We start from the raw sequence: 13,505 nt of genomic DNA, 5'->3' as shown, positions 1-13,505 counted from the left end.
CTTGTATCTACGTGCGTATCGAACTTCCTTCTCGACATCTTCGGAAGTGCTAAGAATATTCCTAGCTACGGACTATGATAGTCAATGTCCCAACTAAGGGCCCGTTCGGATAACCTAATAATCTAGATTATTGGCGATAATCTGACGGATTATCGACTTTTGGATTGTCACAATAATCTATGCTGTTCGTGCAATTGAATAATCCAACATTCGGAACTCCCGATTATCCTAATAATCCGCCAAGAAAACCATCACCTTCGGAGGTAATTATTCCCACACAACACAGATATCCTAAGAGCCTAATGCTATTTCATCGCTATCCGGACATGTAGATTATCCACTTGTTATGAGTACTATGATTACCATTTTCGCTACCTGATAATCCAGTCTGTCCAATAATCCGAAGAAATAATCTAAGGTTGTCCGAACGGGCCCTAAGTTAGCCGCCGCCCTCCGAGTGATAGATGAGGTGATGATGTAATATCGCTTGGCGCGGCATGACGTTTCCGAACACGACTGCTATTGCATACCATACAAAAAAGCGCCAAATCCACCTTTTCGTATGTCGTGCAATATTGGTCGTGTTCGGAAACGCTATGAAGCTACGAGTATATACTCTACTCTTGGGCCGGTCGTTATTGAATACCATAGAAAATCGTTATACTATGGCGGAGCCCCTTATGATGCCAACGAGAAGGCCGAGCCGTCCCGACCGGGACAAAATATTGCGAGAGTATTTGAGCACGATGCGAGTATAAGGCCGATAAAGGCCATGGCCTTTCACAGTTTGTCACTCGCGCCAAGAGTACGTGTCACTTGTCATTTTCAGTGAGCCTTGATGATTGGCTGTCACACCTAACCCTAACCCTTTATACTGATAAATGCTCGGTCATGTGGCTACATGCATTCAACATCCACAATACCGCTGGATATGGAGGCTCGCGCCTATATTGGAATAAACTAAGAGGATATTACTCGGGTTTGAGAACTATATGTAATACTACATATATGTAACTACTGACTATATGTATAGGATGCAATAGCAGTCCAGCTCAAAAACGCCAGGTACATGTAGGTAGATACGAGCACTTTAAAGTATCTAGGGTGACGCAGTCGTCTAAACTGCCCAAAGAGAAATACTGGATGTCTTGTATGACCGTTAGGCTTGGTACTTACATTTAGGTAAATACATCTAGGTACATGCATGTAGAGTACTCGTATTTTCCTGACGTTTGTAAAAGGAACCGCTATTGCATACCATACAAATACGTGCCAAGTCCAAATTTTAGTATGGTATGCAATAGTGGCCCCTTTTACAAACGTTAGGAAAGTACGAGTACTCGCATCTTCCTGACGTTCGTGGACGCGACTAATATTGCATACCGTACAAAAATACGCCAAGCTCATGATTTTTAGTGTATGTAATAGTAGCCCAGTTCAAAAACGTCAGGAAAATACTAGTAGAGTACAGTAGATACAATACGTAGGCGGCTATGTAACGATCCCTGCTTAAGCAGTCTACTTACGTGCACCTACATGTAATTTGAGGCAAACCACATGTACATGTAAAGATTCACTATCATCACGAGAGAGCGAATACTTGATAATGTGGTAGTTGTCATTAAATCCCCACCATCATTAATTAGTCAGTCATCAGATATACTTGGTGCATCATTCAGAAGACCTTTCTACACGTTATCGTTAGTTTGATGGCTTAATACCAGTAAAAGGAAAGCCGGAACCAAATTTCAACCCTTGATGCGTGTATGCGTGTTTCTATTTTCGTTTGAGGGTAGGTTTGAAACCTTAAGCTCCTTGTAGTACATACATAGGAAACTGCCTAAGGAAACTGCCTATCTATCCCGCACTCCGGTACTCCGCAAAGTTACTTCCAGCTGCTGAAGATCGCGTTCCCGCCCTGTGGCAGATAACCTAAATGAAAATCTCGGGAGCCAAGATTGGGCGATGTCTTCTTCGTGATAAGCATAAGGAACAAAGAATGGAGTGGTGGAACCGCGCGGCACCTATTTTGACCCTTGTCTCAACATATGATCAACCGTTTCCGGGCCAAACAAAGCCATGACATGAACCATGTGAGTAGACACTTTACTTGCTCTATTTAAAAATGTTTCACTACATGTACGTACCTACATGTACTTCCACCAGAAGTCAAATCCATCTGTTCCCGATGCTACATTATATGTTGAAAACCTCAGCCCCAACATTTTTTATCTGATACGATACGAGAAGAGGCGAAGTGAGGATGTGTGTGCTATGCACTTGGAAACGCGTCATTGTCCGCTGATATCTGTTGTCAGTTCAATACTTACGTCAAAAGGAGGCTTGTGTGTCGCACGAATAGAATAGAGTTGTCGCGTAATGTCATAAGGCTGACGAGCAAAGCGTTGCAACGTTGGAACCCACCCACTTCATCGTTCATCACTCGTGCGTTTCTTCACAATTCATTTCGAACTGAATCATGTTTGATGAATTTCCTTGAGTGAAATTAAAATGAAAAACACCTGGCGCCGGAACTTCAATATTGCTAGCAAATGCCTCAGCTACATACTCTATCGGCCTAGGGCCTCGTTAAAATGTGTCCGGGGAAAAAAAAAATCGTGAGATCGTATTCGGTCTTCGGATTCCGGAAGACGGACAATTTTCCTCATCAAAGATGAAAAGTCTTGCTCGGAATGCCCAGGACCCGGTTTCAACAAGGTTGTAATTTGTGAAGCGAGTGATTTACCGCCAACGAGTTGCCGAGGCGTAGTGGGCGTTACCTTAAGGGGGCGGCGGGAGATTGGACATTTACCAGCACTAACCAGGGCTGGCCGTTATTTATGCGTAAGCGGTAACTCGTGGCGCAGGTTGTACCACCTCGTACCTTATTCTGACCTTTGTCGCCCAGCCTCCAGTAAATCCGTTCCGCGGCAGACAAAAGCGTGAGTTCCACGCGTCGACGGTGTTCCGGGCCAGTCAGCAGTTGCATTCATATATCTTCATTATTCTCTTCACCTTCACCTTTTCTCACTCCTTCCATCTCACGTCAACCCCCGAGCTAGCATTCTGGTCTAGCAACAACCATCCATCAACAAACACTCTCCCTAGCAACCATCCCAGGACTCTCCCATTCGACGTGATGAAGTCTCCAACCTCAAAACTTTTTCCTGCAATGTTGGATACTCACTCTAAAACATTCACCAAACAAACTTTGGTTGGATGGCCGTCGATACCGGGTCTCAAGAGGATGAAGAGGAAAATTGGATCTCGAATGAGAAGTGGTCAGGCGCCTGGATCTTCTTTGGCAGCTCTGGAAACCTCATTTGATCCAAGGGATACCCTCAAGTCGCTAAGGGCGCATAAATGGTCCATTTATGATGGTCAATATGTATTCATCATTATTCTGGGCATTTTCTGTTTGTCCATCATGGAATTCCCGGGTCCGCTCATCAAGACTGGAGTAGCAAGTCTTTTGATGCTTGCTATGCTCATGCCTATTACAAGGCAGTTTTGGTTGCCGTTTCTTCCAGTAGTAAGTTGGTTGGTATTTTTTTTCTCGTGCAGGTAAGTAATTAATTTGTTTCCCCCCAACGGGTCACGTGCCAACATCTAACTCTCAACAGATTTATCCCAGCCGAGATTCGTCCACATATCTGGGTCCGCGTTCTTCCCGCACTGGAAAACATCATATATGGTGCAAATCTTAGCAACATCTTATCGGCACAGCAGAATGCGGTCCTTGATGTTTTGGCGTGGTTGCCATATGGGATCATCCATTTCGCTGGCCCCTTTCTTACAGCGGCAGCGCTTTTCGTCTGGGGCGCACCAGGAACAGTGAATGTTTTCTCTAGCAGCTTTGGATACATGAACATTATTGGTGTTTCAATCCAATTGTTTTTTCCATGCGCACCGCCATGTACGTTGTTTTTGTTTTTTATTACTATTGAAACACTGCTGATCTTTATTACCAGGGTACCAAAATCTGCACGGGTTCTCCCCGGCGAACTACTCCATGCCTGGCTCTCCCGCGGGACTTGCTCGTATTGACAAGCTCTTCGGACTTGATATGTACTCATCATCATTCACTGCGTCTCCTATGGTCTTTGGTGCCATGCCATCCCTACACGCTGGATGTGCTACCATCGAAGCTTTGTTTTTAGCACATGTCTTCCCTCGTCTTAGATGGGTCTTTTACGGCTACATCGCGTGGATTTGGTGGGCAACACTCTATCTCCAGCACCACTATGCTGTTGATTTGATTGCTGGTAGTTTGCGTATGTTTAATCTCGCCCTTATCACCTAATTGACAATAAACTAATGGTCTTTGCAGTCGCTGGTGCTGTCTTTTACGTTGCCAAGATAAAATTCTTGCCCCGAACCCAACTCGATAAGGAGTGCCGCTGGGATTACGATTTTGTCGAAATTGGCAACAGCTGTTCCTACGATCTCACCTACAGCCTTCATGATTTCGATGGTGACTACCACTCTGAAGATGACGAGTGGACCTCGGCATCTTCTTCGTCCGTTTCCTCCGGGTGCAGGACTCCGGTGGATGACACTGCCGGATTCTGGGAGTCTGCGAATGAAATCTCTAATATTGAGGAATCGGATCGCGTATGATAGATGGTGGCTACAATCCCGTATCATACGCGGCCTTGGTCTCACTCGAAATATGAAAGGGTTCGAGGCTAAGTCTCTTTTAGTTTTCTTTTTGTCGTTAGACCCCTTTTTGTTTTCCGAGTCCGACCTTCCTGTTGTTTTGTGTTTACGGGTCATGGCGATCATGGGATGGTGTTTGGGTTTCTCCAACTTCTTGTTTATATTGTTCTATACCTTTCAAGCCCTTTTTTAGTTGATCTTTCAGGGCAAGATCTAATGAGCCAGTTTATCTATATAATGACATTTTAGGGATTTTTATATCTTACGTCTTCTGACGAATGAGTATCGGAACATCATTCCTGGCACTCATCGTTATTTTTATTTTATTGCGTTCTTTTTACTGTGGCACCAGCTCTTTATTATTCCTGATGCCTATTGTTCATCTTTTTCTTCTCTTATATCTGAACAAAGGTGAATCAGTTTTAATGTGTAGGGCCTGATATTGGTTTTTGGTTTTTGATTGGGTGCGCAGTCTGAGTTGCATCTCACGCAAAGGAGCAGAGAATAGGTGTGCAAGATATCCCACGATTTACTTTTCTTCACTTTTTGGCCGGTGTTTCATATCTCGAGAAAGTTATGTAATTGCTAAAGATAATGTAATCACCGGGTTTGCCAGTGACGAGCGAACTTCGCCAGTCTATGGTATCCTCATCGAAAAGAACAAAAAAGAGCTATCAAAACATGCGCAGAGAAGACGAGACCAGTTAGAGCAGATCTTAAACAGGACAGGGATAGGATAGGAGGCTAAGATAGAGTTACATGACGTTGAGTGGCTACTCAAGGGTTACAGCGCGATAAGCGGTAGTCCGCTCCATTAATTGGGCCAGATAAGCAGTGGAACAGATCGATTACGGATCGTACTCTAGAGTGGGTTAAAACAGCATCTCTCCCTGACCTGTGGGTAGGCATTATGCAGAGTAGACACTCTTGCATATGTCTAGACTGTCTGTCTGCCCGTCCGTCTGTCTGTCCAGGTTAGTCTCTCTCCCACCCTCCTGTTTGCTGCAATGCACCAGGCTCGTTCGTATTTCTGCTACATACATTCTCTGCCTATGGTGTTGCACAGCAATAAACCATCAATTGGATTGGGGTTGATGTTCAATGTTGAAAATTTCTTCCCTGTCATGTTCCTCATCCTCCTTATCACTGATATGTCCTCTGGCTGGCATGCTGCTGCTCGTGGTTGCTTTTGTTCGCCAATCCCCAATCACCTCCAGGCCGATGCAATCGCAATCAGGTTAATGGTATTTTGGGCATACCGGGGGATGGAGGTTCTTGGTTTGCAGTTCTCATAGGTGTTGTTATATGCCTGGGACTTACCGGGGGTTTGTTTTTGGCTGCGATTGTGGTTGGCCTCGAAGCCCGGCGGTCTGGGTACCGATACCAGACGGATCTCCTGGAATTGGAAACTCCGTTTTGCAAAGCTACAATGCAGCTCTGATAGGCCAGTATCTGAAACTGTGACTGGCCAGATCAAAATTTTTCTTGGCCGGTCCCCAAATATACAGCTTGCGGTAAGATTATTGTAGAAATATGGGAGGAGTCCTATTGGCTTGCCCAGTCACAGAGACCCTGTTTTTAGACCCCTGTTTCTACAATAATTTTACCTCTCGCTGTAAAAGTCGCCGTCTGCTGTGTTCTAGAGAGTTCCCTGGGATTGGAAATTTGTTTTGAACCTCTGATAGGCTTTCACGGCCCGAACGGCAGATATGGGACTGACTGGCCAGAACCAAGCTTACTAAGTGCAATCCCACCGTCCTGGTTGGACTAGGAAAGTAAAAAAGAGAGACATGCGTACCGGGTGCATGTATGCATGTCATGTCTTAATTCTGCTCCTTTAAGTACCTGCTCTATTCGACTACTTAACCGCACCGGCACACCAATCGGTCTGCCAATACCTTAATAATGCTCTAGGCAGATGCTTCCTTTTTCATACTGCTTTCTGGATGGTTGAGGCAGCAGCATGGAAGAAAAGAAAGAAAAAACTCCCCAGGATGCTCGCCGCGTATAGTTATACGTGTTCGAGATCACCTAGTCGTATAAAAGCATCACTCATCATTATGCTCGCTTATGGGTCTTCGATGCCGCAGGAAGGCAGGAAAACTAGGCACACAGGCAGCAGACAGCAGACAGCAGCAGCAGCAGCAGCAGCAGGACATCTCAAGCGGCAAGTATGGGGAGCGAAGTGCATCACTACATTTCCACAATTTATTTCTCTCGCCTAATCAATGGGCAGATAAAACAAATTTTTTTTTTTTGAAGAGCCAACGAAGAGTTGTCTAGAACAGTCCATGCTGATATATTGCGAGTGATGGTTTGTGAGGCAGACAGGAATGATGCGATGTTCCATATACTACATGTCATATCGTTTCGTTAATGTTTAATAATTTTTCTTATGATTCACAAACAACACTCCAACTTATTATGAGATCCTAGACGTGATATAGGTACATGTATGCTCTCAACTAAGGCTGATGATTATAAATCCGATGCATGCAGGAAAAATCAAATATCCTAGGGCCAATTAGGACCTGTTTCGGGAAACTCCATTAATACATGTATAGTAGAACAAGTCGCAACTATCAGCCGGCAGATGTAGATGCAATAACAAAATAATATGTTATATAAATCATTCAATCAAAACGAGTTTATAACGCATAAGACAATCAGCAACTATAGAATGGCTTCTCTTGGCTTTAGCTATGTTAGATCTCGTAGTACAACCCAATATTCATCGGACCTATCAAGTAGCTACCGTCGACATATTTTTTCTCCCCTTTCGAGTGAATTCCATGAAGTCTATCATACAAAACCAAGTTTGACAATTTGAGAGTATGAAGTGGGGCCTAAACAAAAATCAAAAGGCGACAATAGCAGATTACATGTCGCCCGCCACCGTAGGATCTGTATTTTGCTAGCTACCAAGGTCGGAAATGGCCTGGACAGAAAATAGTATTTTGTTAGTACTGTTGCACAGTTAAGGGCCGAACAATGTATTGTAGAGTACATACCTGTGTCTCCAGGATAAGTTGATGACCCATTAGATCTAGGTGGCACATCAAACCCCCCAGGGGGCGGAATGTCAGGAAATTGCTGCTGTTGCTGCTGTACCGAGTTGCTCTGTCTCCCTCTGTTTCTCTTTAGATGTCGTCGGTTTAATGCCCAATCTGCAAACCAGTCCGTCTCGCATTTTTCGAATACCAATGGTAATCTCTTGATCAGATCCGACTTCGCTTCGGCGAGAATGTGTTTCGGGATCCTGGTGAAGCCGGTGTCTTGATCAACGAGTCTATGTTTATCATAGACCTCTTGGACAACTATAACCTAGGAATTAGCAAAGTAGCTTGATATCAATAATGATCCCCACCATCTAAAATGTTTGCTCTCTCTTCCATTGTGACACCCAGAAGAATCCAGACTGCGAGGGGCCTTGCATTGAGCTTTTCTCGTGGTTGCCTTATTTTTTCGGACTCCATAGCTGCCATGCTGTTCGGTCAGAAATTGAGGATCTGGTGAGGGGTGTTGATGATGGCGATAGTGATAATCAACCGGCTCGTGCCCTCCTAGAAGTCCAGGACGTGAGAAGGGGTAATATCCATATGCCAAGATATAACTCAAGGCCTATGCATTTCGTGCTGCGATTCACGAGCTGTCGCTTGTGGGCCAATAGTAGGGTATTCACTAACTTGCTGATTCATTGGTCGTCGATACACAACCGCCAGATTGTCAAATTCCGCAGCTCTCCACGGACCTCCTGGAGACCCCGGCTTGCAGATGGCTGCCGTTGCAAAGTTTGACAGCAACCCCAGAACACCGTGGCACAATCCTTAACGCTTTGTGGACATATGCAACAGCTAAACCTGTAGTCGAGTGAGAAATAATGACGCCAGATGAATTTGCTTTGCGTAATTTGTATCGTCGTTTCCTTAAAGCGCACTATTAGCAAACGGATTTAGTAGGATTCAAAAGTAGTGTCTATTCTCTGAGATTCATGTATGAAAGAGTTCTGGATCAATGTGAGTCACTTAAGTTGCAAGGCCGTGGGGTTGCCTGCGGCTTAGGATGAATTAGAGATCATCAACTGCACCTCGTCCCACAGCTTGAAATAGAATCTGCTATTGGCTCTTGTATTTTCCTTCTTCATGATTACTTCACATAGCTAGCATTTCAAACGAGCCTTAAAATACCGGGCGCACCAATGATGACTTCCATCGCTCCTTTCTCCCATCATATTTATTCCCAAGGTCCATTTCTTTGGACGAATTCCTTGAAGCTCGTGGGGGGTTGGTTCAAAATCTAACGAGTAAGGATCAGATATACAGGATGTAAGAGGATAGAACGCCGTAGCTTCTGTCGATCGGGTAGTGATTCATACCTTCAGTGATTCTTCGAGACTTTCTTTGGCATTTGGGCCATAATATTGATAGTCTCGGATCAGTGCGAAGTTCTCTAGCATCTCAGTTGCAAAAGCCTCAGGTAGGAAGCCTCTGAAAACTTCCTCAGGTAGTTGTACATATTTTGCGGGTTGTCCCGTAACTTCCTCAAATGTAGTTATGATTTCGTTGGGAGTGAACCAGCCTGATGCCCCCAAGACCTGTTTCCCTCTGGGCTTTGCATAGTCTGAAGATAGGATCGCTGCAATAAACTTGCCGGTATCAGCTGATGCTTCGAAAAGCGGGACCTCGGTGTCCCCTGGGAAAGTGAACGCCAATGTTTTTTTCCCATCTTCGCCCTAAAATCATAGTGTTATTACGGGCTGGTATATTTAGAATAACATGGAAAAGAAAAGGTTGGACGGCTTTACCAATTTGATAGCGCTCTTTAGGTTCTGCATGTAGAATCCTGCCAGAAAGAACGTTGCCGGAACCCCGAGTGCATTGATGTACTCCTCGACTTCAGCTTTGCCATCAAAATGAGGGACATTTGACAATTTCCCATCGGTTACTGTGATAGGTCAGGGTTAAGAAGAGCTATGGGCAATGTAGATCTTTAGATGACGTACATTTCGTGACATTGGGTAGTGAGGACCAAATCAAGTGTTCAACGCCGATCTCCTTTGAGACGTCCGAGATGTTCTTCCCCTGTGTCACCTCAATCTCTTTCGATGCCTTTTCCCAGTCTGTTCCTCGTTAGCCGCCTATTGACATTGAGGCTGAAAATCATGAGAAATACACTCTTACAATTTGTCACAGCGAAAACTGAATGCGCTCCGATCAAAGCGTTGCGAAGCGTCCCTTTATCGAGTAAATCCGCCTATTAAATCTATGGTTTTAGTTGAATGTCCCCAAACAATATTCTGGATTCTTGGGGGTACATTGAGCATACCTTGACTACATCGACTCCTTGTTCTGCTAGTTTCTGGGCTGCTGGCTTTGAAGGATCACGAGTGACGCCGCGAATTTTGAACTCCTTTGATAATTTGGGGTCTGCGAGGACACTTCTAATGACCGACCCACCTTGGTTGCCGGTAGCACCGAAGACGACTAAGATTTTGCTCATGGTTGCTCTTTATTCTTTCAAGAAAGATGGTTTAAAACGAAAGTTGATAAGTGGGTTGTTAAAAATGTTGCGTTGTTGAACTTCTGCTATTTTGTATGTAGATTCATTTAAGAGGAGGACAGGAAACTTTATATCTAAGTTCTCAGGCTAGCTTGTACGACTTAAGCTCACCATTTCTAGAGATAATCGGCCAAATTCATGTCTCGAAATTGCTTGTCAATCATTTAATGTTGTTGATACAATCGTAAAAGTATTATCAAGCAATGTATTACTTTATGCCATGACGTCACCGAAACAGGCGGGTATGCACATCATCTATTTTGGAGTTTACTTTGTTCGGTTTGTAATTGTGTCTGTTTCAGCCTCGAGGGCGTTGGCATTAGCAATACTGTGCAACATCGTTTGTATCGAGAGTGATAACTGTATGAGTAATGTCTTGTAAAGGTATAATCGGTCTTTGTACCCGGAAAAATATACTATTTAAACTATAACTTTTTATTGTCGAATACAGAAAATTCTTGGGCGACTATGGCCGGTTAATTCGTATGAGTCAATATAATTAAGGGCTGCGAATATGTTTACGTCAGGTTAAGAATTTATAAATTATTGTAGTCATATACCTCAATCCACAAGATCATGATATTTATATTAATTTGTGGTTTCTTTAGTTGATATCACATTTAGTCTAGCATCGAGAGGCTTCTTCGGAGCTCAGCTCTGGGATAATTCTTAATTTGTAGGAGAATTTCTCGCCCGAATATGATTTTGAGGTGTCCCGGCCGAGACATCGAGGAGTAAATAGACTGTAATGTATGTAAGCAAGCAGCCAATAATGCTTGGTATCCCTCATGCAAGTATATTATATGCACGTGATCTCCATTGTTACTGCCAGGTGTCGCGATCCGCGACACTTGAGCCTCAACACCAGTGTAGCCTGCCTTCTACAATCACTTCTAAACTGTAACAATGGCCTCCACCTCGGGGCCCAATGCAGCTTCTGAAATTGCCAACACTCTATCTACAGCGGCGGTAGAACAGCCTCCTTTAAATGTAGTAGACTCGGTCGATTCAAAAGTGACAAAATCGCCCCCCCCAGACACCCCCGAGAACATTCGCACTCGATCTTTCGTTATTCTATCTTTTTGGATCGTGGTTATTTCTGTAGGAATACCATTATGGTGGATTACAACCGCCATATACCGGGCGCCGCTCCCGTTAAAGGAGATGCAAAGCTGGGCTGATGGGAGGGTGGGTTTCTGTCGATGTATCCCCCTTTCATGGCGCAGGAGGCTAAAGGTCAACAGGCATGCAGAGCAGAATTTCCGCTACTCATAGATGTAGAGGCACCATTATTACCGGACCCCGAAAATCTACTGAAGACCGTGCAACATGCGCTTGATGATGCGAATGACTTTTCTGCTCATCATCTGCGACTTCGGCTCTCCACGAATGCACCAAAGTCCCCAGAGAGAGAAGAAGACGAGGTTGTGGCTGCGACTCTACGACTTTCACCTGGCCCAGCCGGAAAACCCCATTCGTATAACTTGACTCCATCATCACGTGTGATAAATCTATCTTATTCGCCTTCCTACAATCCCTCGACAAGCCTCTCGGCATTTGTGGCTAGTACTCTTCAAGAGATATTTGTTGAGGAACAGCAGATGATTTCTTATCTTTTGGCATCAACTACTTCGAATCCTTCGTCTTCTCCTGCAACTTCGTCCAGTACTTCGAATGGAAATAATGGCTTGGGTAAGGTCAAGGTCAATACAGCGGACATAACACGCAAGATGAGCCGAATAGTGAGATATTCTCCAACGTACCACTTGACGTTTTCTCTCTTTACTGCATCAGGATTACCAAATAGCTGGGATGTCGAACATGCTATTTCTGAATATCTACAGCCACTTCTTGACGCTTTGGGCGGAATTAGTACATTTACTGTTGATTCTCAGATCCAGTTTTACGCATCACTGTCTTCGAGTGTATCTCCAACTTGGGTTCTAGGTCCAGAGGGGGGAGAGGAAAAGGGACAGTGGGTATTGAAGAAAGAAGACCTCAGCAGCTTTATCAACAGCGCCGAGTGGCCATTGGTCAGCATCACGAGCTACCCAACCATCAATTTTATCATTTACATTCCGTCGAAGGATCAAACTCCTCTTCTGATTTCGGACAGTGCCACGAATGCTTTCCTTCTGCCCCAGTGGGGTGGTGTCATGATTATGAACCCTAACCACGGTTCTCCCAATAGCAGCTCAGAGCTTACATCGCACCTGAGTAAAGAAGCGCTAAAGCCAGCGCTTGATCTTTTTGCTACCCAGCTTCTCTCACTTCTTGGGGCACCAACTCGTCCAGCATCGCTGCCCATTAGACTTGACTCTTTAACCCGTCAAAGATCTGCTGAGCTCGTTGTCTCTGCATCTTCTACCCTTGGTTCCTTGTACAGATTGACGCTTGCTCTCCCATCCATCTCCATCCCGTCTTCGGTTTCTACTTCAGTAGCCTCGACTCTCCTGTCACTGAAGAATGCATGCCACGAGCTCAAGAACGGCCGGTTTGCCGGCGAGGGCGGTGCCTTGGAAGAAGGTAAGAACGCTGCCATCCAGGCCGAAAGAGCGTTTTTCGAGAAGAGTATGGTTGGCCAGGTGTACTTCCCCGAGGAGCACAAGATCGCTGTCTACCTGCCGCTTATGGGACCTGTTGGTGTTCCGTTGATCATGGGGGCCACAAAGGAGCTTGGGAGGCTTTTCAGAGCTTGGAAGGCGCAGAGGGCTATCAGATAGTTGAATATGTTTGGGTGTGTGCGTGTGTGTGTGAAGTAATTGAAGTTTGCTTTGTATCTTAATTAGTTCTAAGTTTTTGGACACAGAGTAATTAGCTTGTTTTTTTGTTTTTGTTTTTGTTGTTGGCTCATATTGCGTTTGCGGAGTTTTGAGGATATTGTATTATTGGTTTCGTCCATGTGGAAGGGCTACAGATAGGCAATCTGTGTTTGGTGGGAGGGCGATGGGCAGGATAGAGTGCTAAAAGATCATGTATGGTAGGCTGACCGCACTAGACTGCTGTGTAATGGCTAATCCCTTTTGATGTCTTGGCTTTTCGAGTGATTGCTCGTGGAGAATCGTTAGCTGTCAATGATCTCTTGGCAATTATAGCTAGTATAATATGTTCATAGTTATCACTCTACATGGATATACCTAGCTGATCGATAAAACAGCAAGAAGAAAAAAAGGTAACGAAGAACCTATGAATTTCACACACACACCGACTGCCAGTTCAGCCCCCCCCCCCCCCCCGCTAAAAACCCCAAAAGGCACAAATGAAACCGTAAAAAAAAAAAAAAAGAG

General features: G+C 44.6%; 4 protein-coding genes across 4 annotated transcripts; 2 read left to right on the top strand and 2 right to left on the bottom strand.

Moving 5' to 3' along the window:
• Positions 1-3,172: 3,172 nt before the first annotated feature.
• LAJ45_03431 (uncharacterized protein) lies at positions 3,173-4,620 on the top strand (the record flags this gene model as incomplete). The annotated part of the gene is made up of 4 exons (XM_046113017.1): positions 3,173-3,564; positions 3,624-3,916; positions 3,972-4,274; positions 4,331-4,620. The coding sequence occupies 4 exons, from the start codon at positions 3,173-3,175 to the stop codon at positions 4,618-4,620; spliced, it is 1,278 nt and encodes a 425-aa protein (XP_045973894.1).
• Positions 4,621-7,577: 2,957 nt separating this feature from the next.
• On the bottom strand, positions 7,578-8,144 carry LAJ45_03430 (uncharacterized protein; the record flags this gene model as incomplete). Its single annotated transcript, XM_046113016.1, has 3 exons — positions 7,578-7,597; positions 7,671-7,976; positions 8,027-8,144. The coding sequence occupies 3 exons, from the start codon at positions 8,142-8,144 to the stop codon at positions 7,578-7,580; spliced, it is 444 nt and encodes a 147-aa protein (XP_045973893.1).
• Positions 8,145-8,892: 748 nt separating this feature from the next.
• LAJ45_03429 (uncharacterized protein) lies at positions 8,893-10,158 on the bottom strand (the record flags this gene model as incomplete). The annotated part of the gene is made up of 6 exons (XM_046113015.1): positions 8,893-8,955; positions 9,035-9,391; positions 9,464-9,603; positions 9,662-9,778; positions 9,840-9,912; positions 9,985-10,158. The coding sequence occupies 6 exons, from the start codon at positions 10,156-10,158 to the stop codon at positions 8,893-8,895; spliced, it is 924 nt and encodes a 307-aa protein (XP_045973892.1).
• Positions 10,159-11,124: 966 nt separating this feature from the next.
• LAJ45_03428 (uncharacterized protein) lies at positions 11,125-12,941 on the top strand (the record flags this gene model as incomplete). Its single annotated transcript, XM_046113014.1, has 2 exons — positions 11,125-11,406; positions 11,463-12,941. The coding sequence occupies 2 exons, from the start codon at positions 11,125-11,127 to the stop codon at positions 12,939-12,941; spliced, it is 1,761 nt and encodes a 586-aa protein (XP_045973891.1).
• Positions 12,942-13,505: the final 564 nt, after the last annotated feature.

Source organism: Morchella importuna (assembly GCF_003444635.1).
Source record: "Morchella importuna strain M04M26 chromosome Unknown Morimp01GS007, whole genome shotgun sequence".
In the NCBI taxonomy this organism is placed as follows: domain Eukaryota; kingdom Fungi; phylum Ascomycota; class Pezizomycetes; order Pezizales; family Morchellaceae; genus Morchella; species Morchella importuna.
The sequence above is the reverse complement of the archived record's forward strand: the minus strand, read 5'-3'. Positions and strand labels throughout refer to the sequence as shown.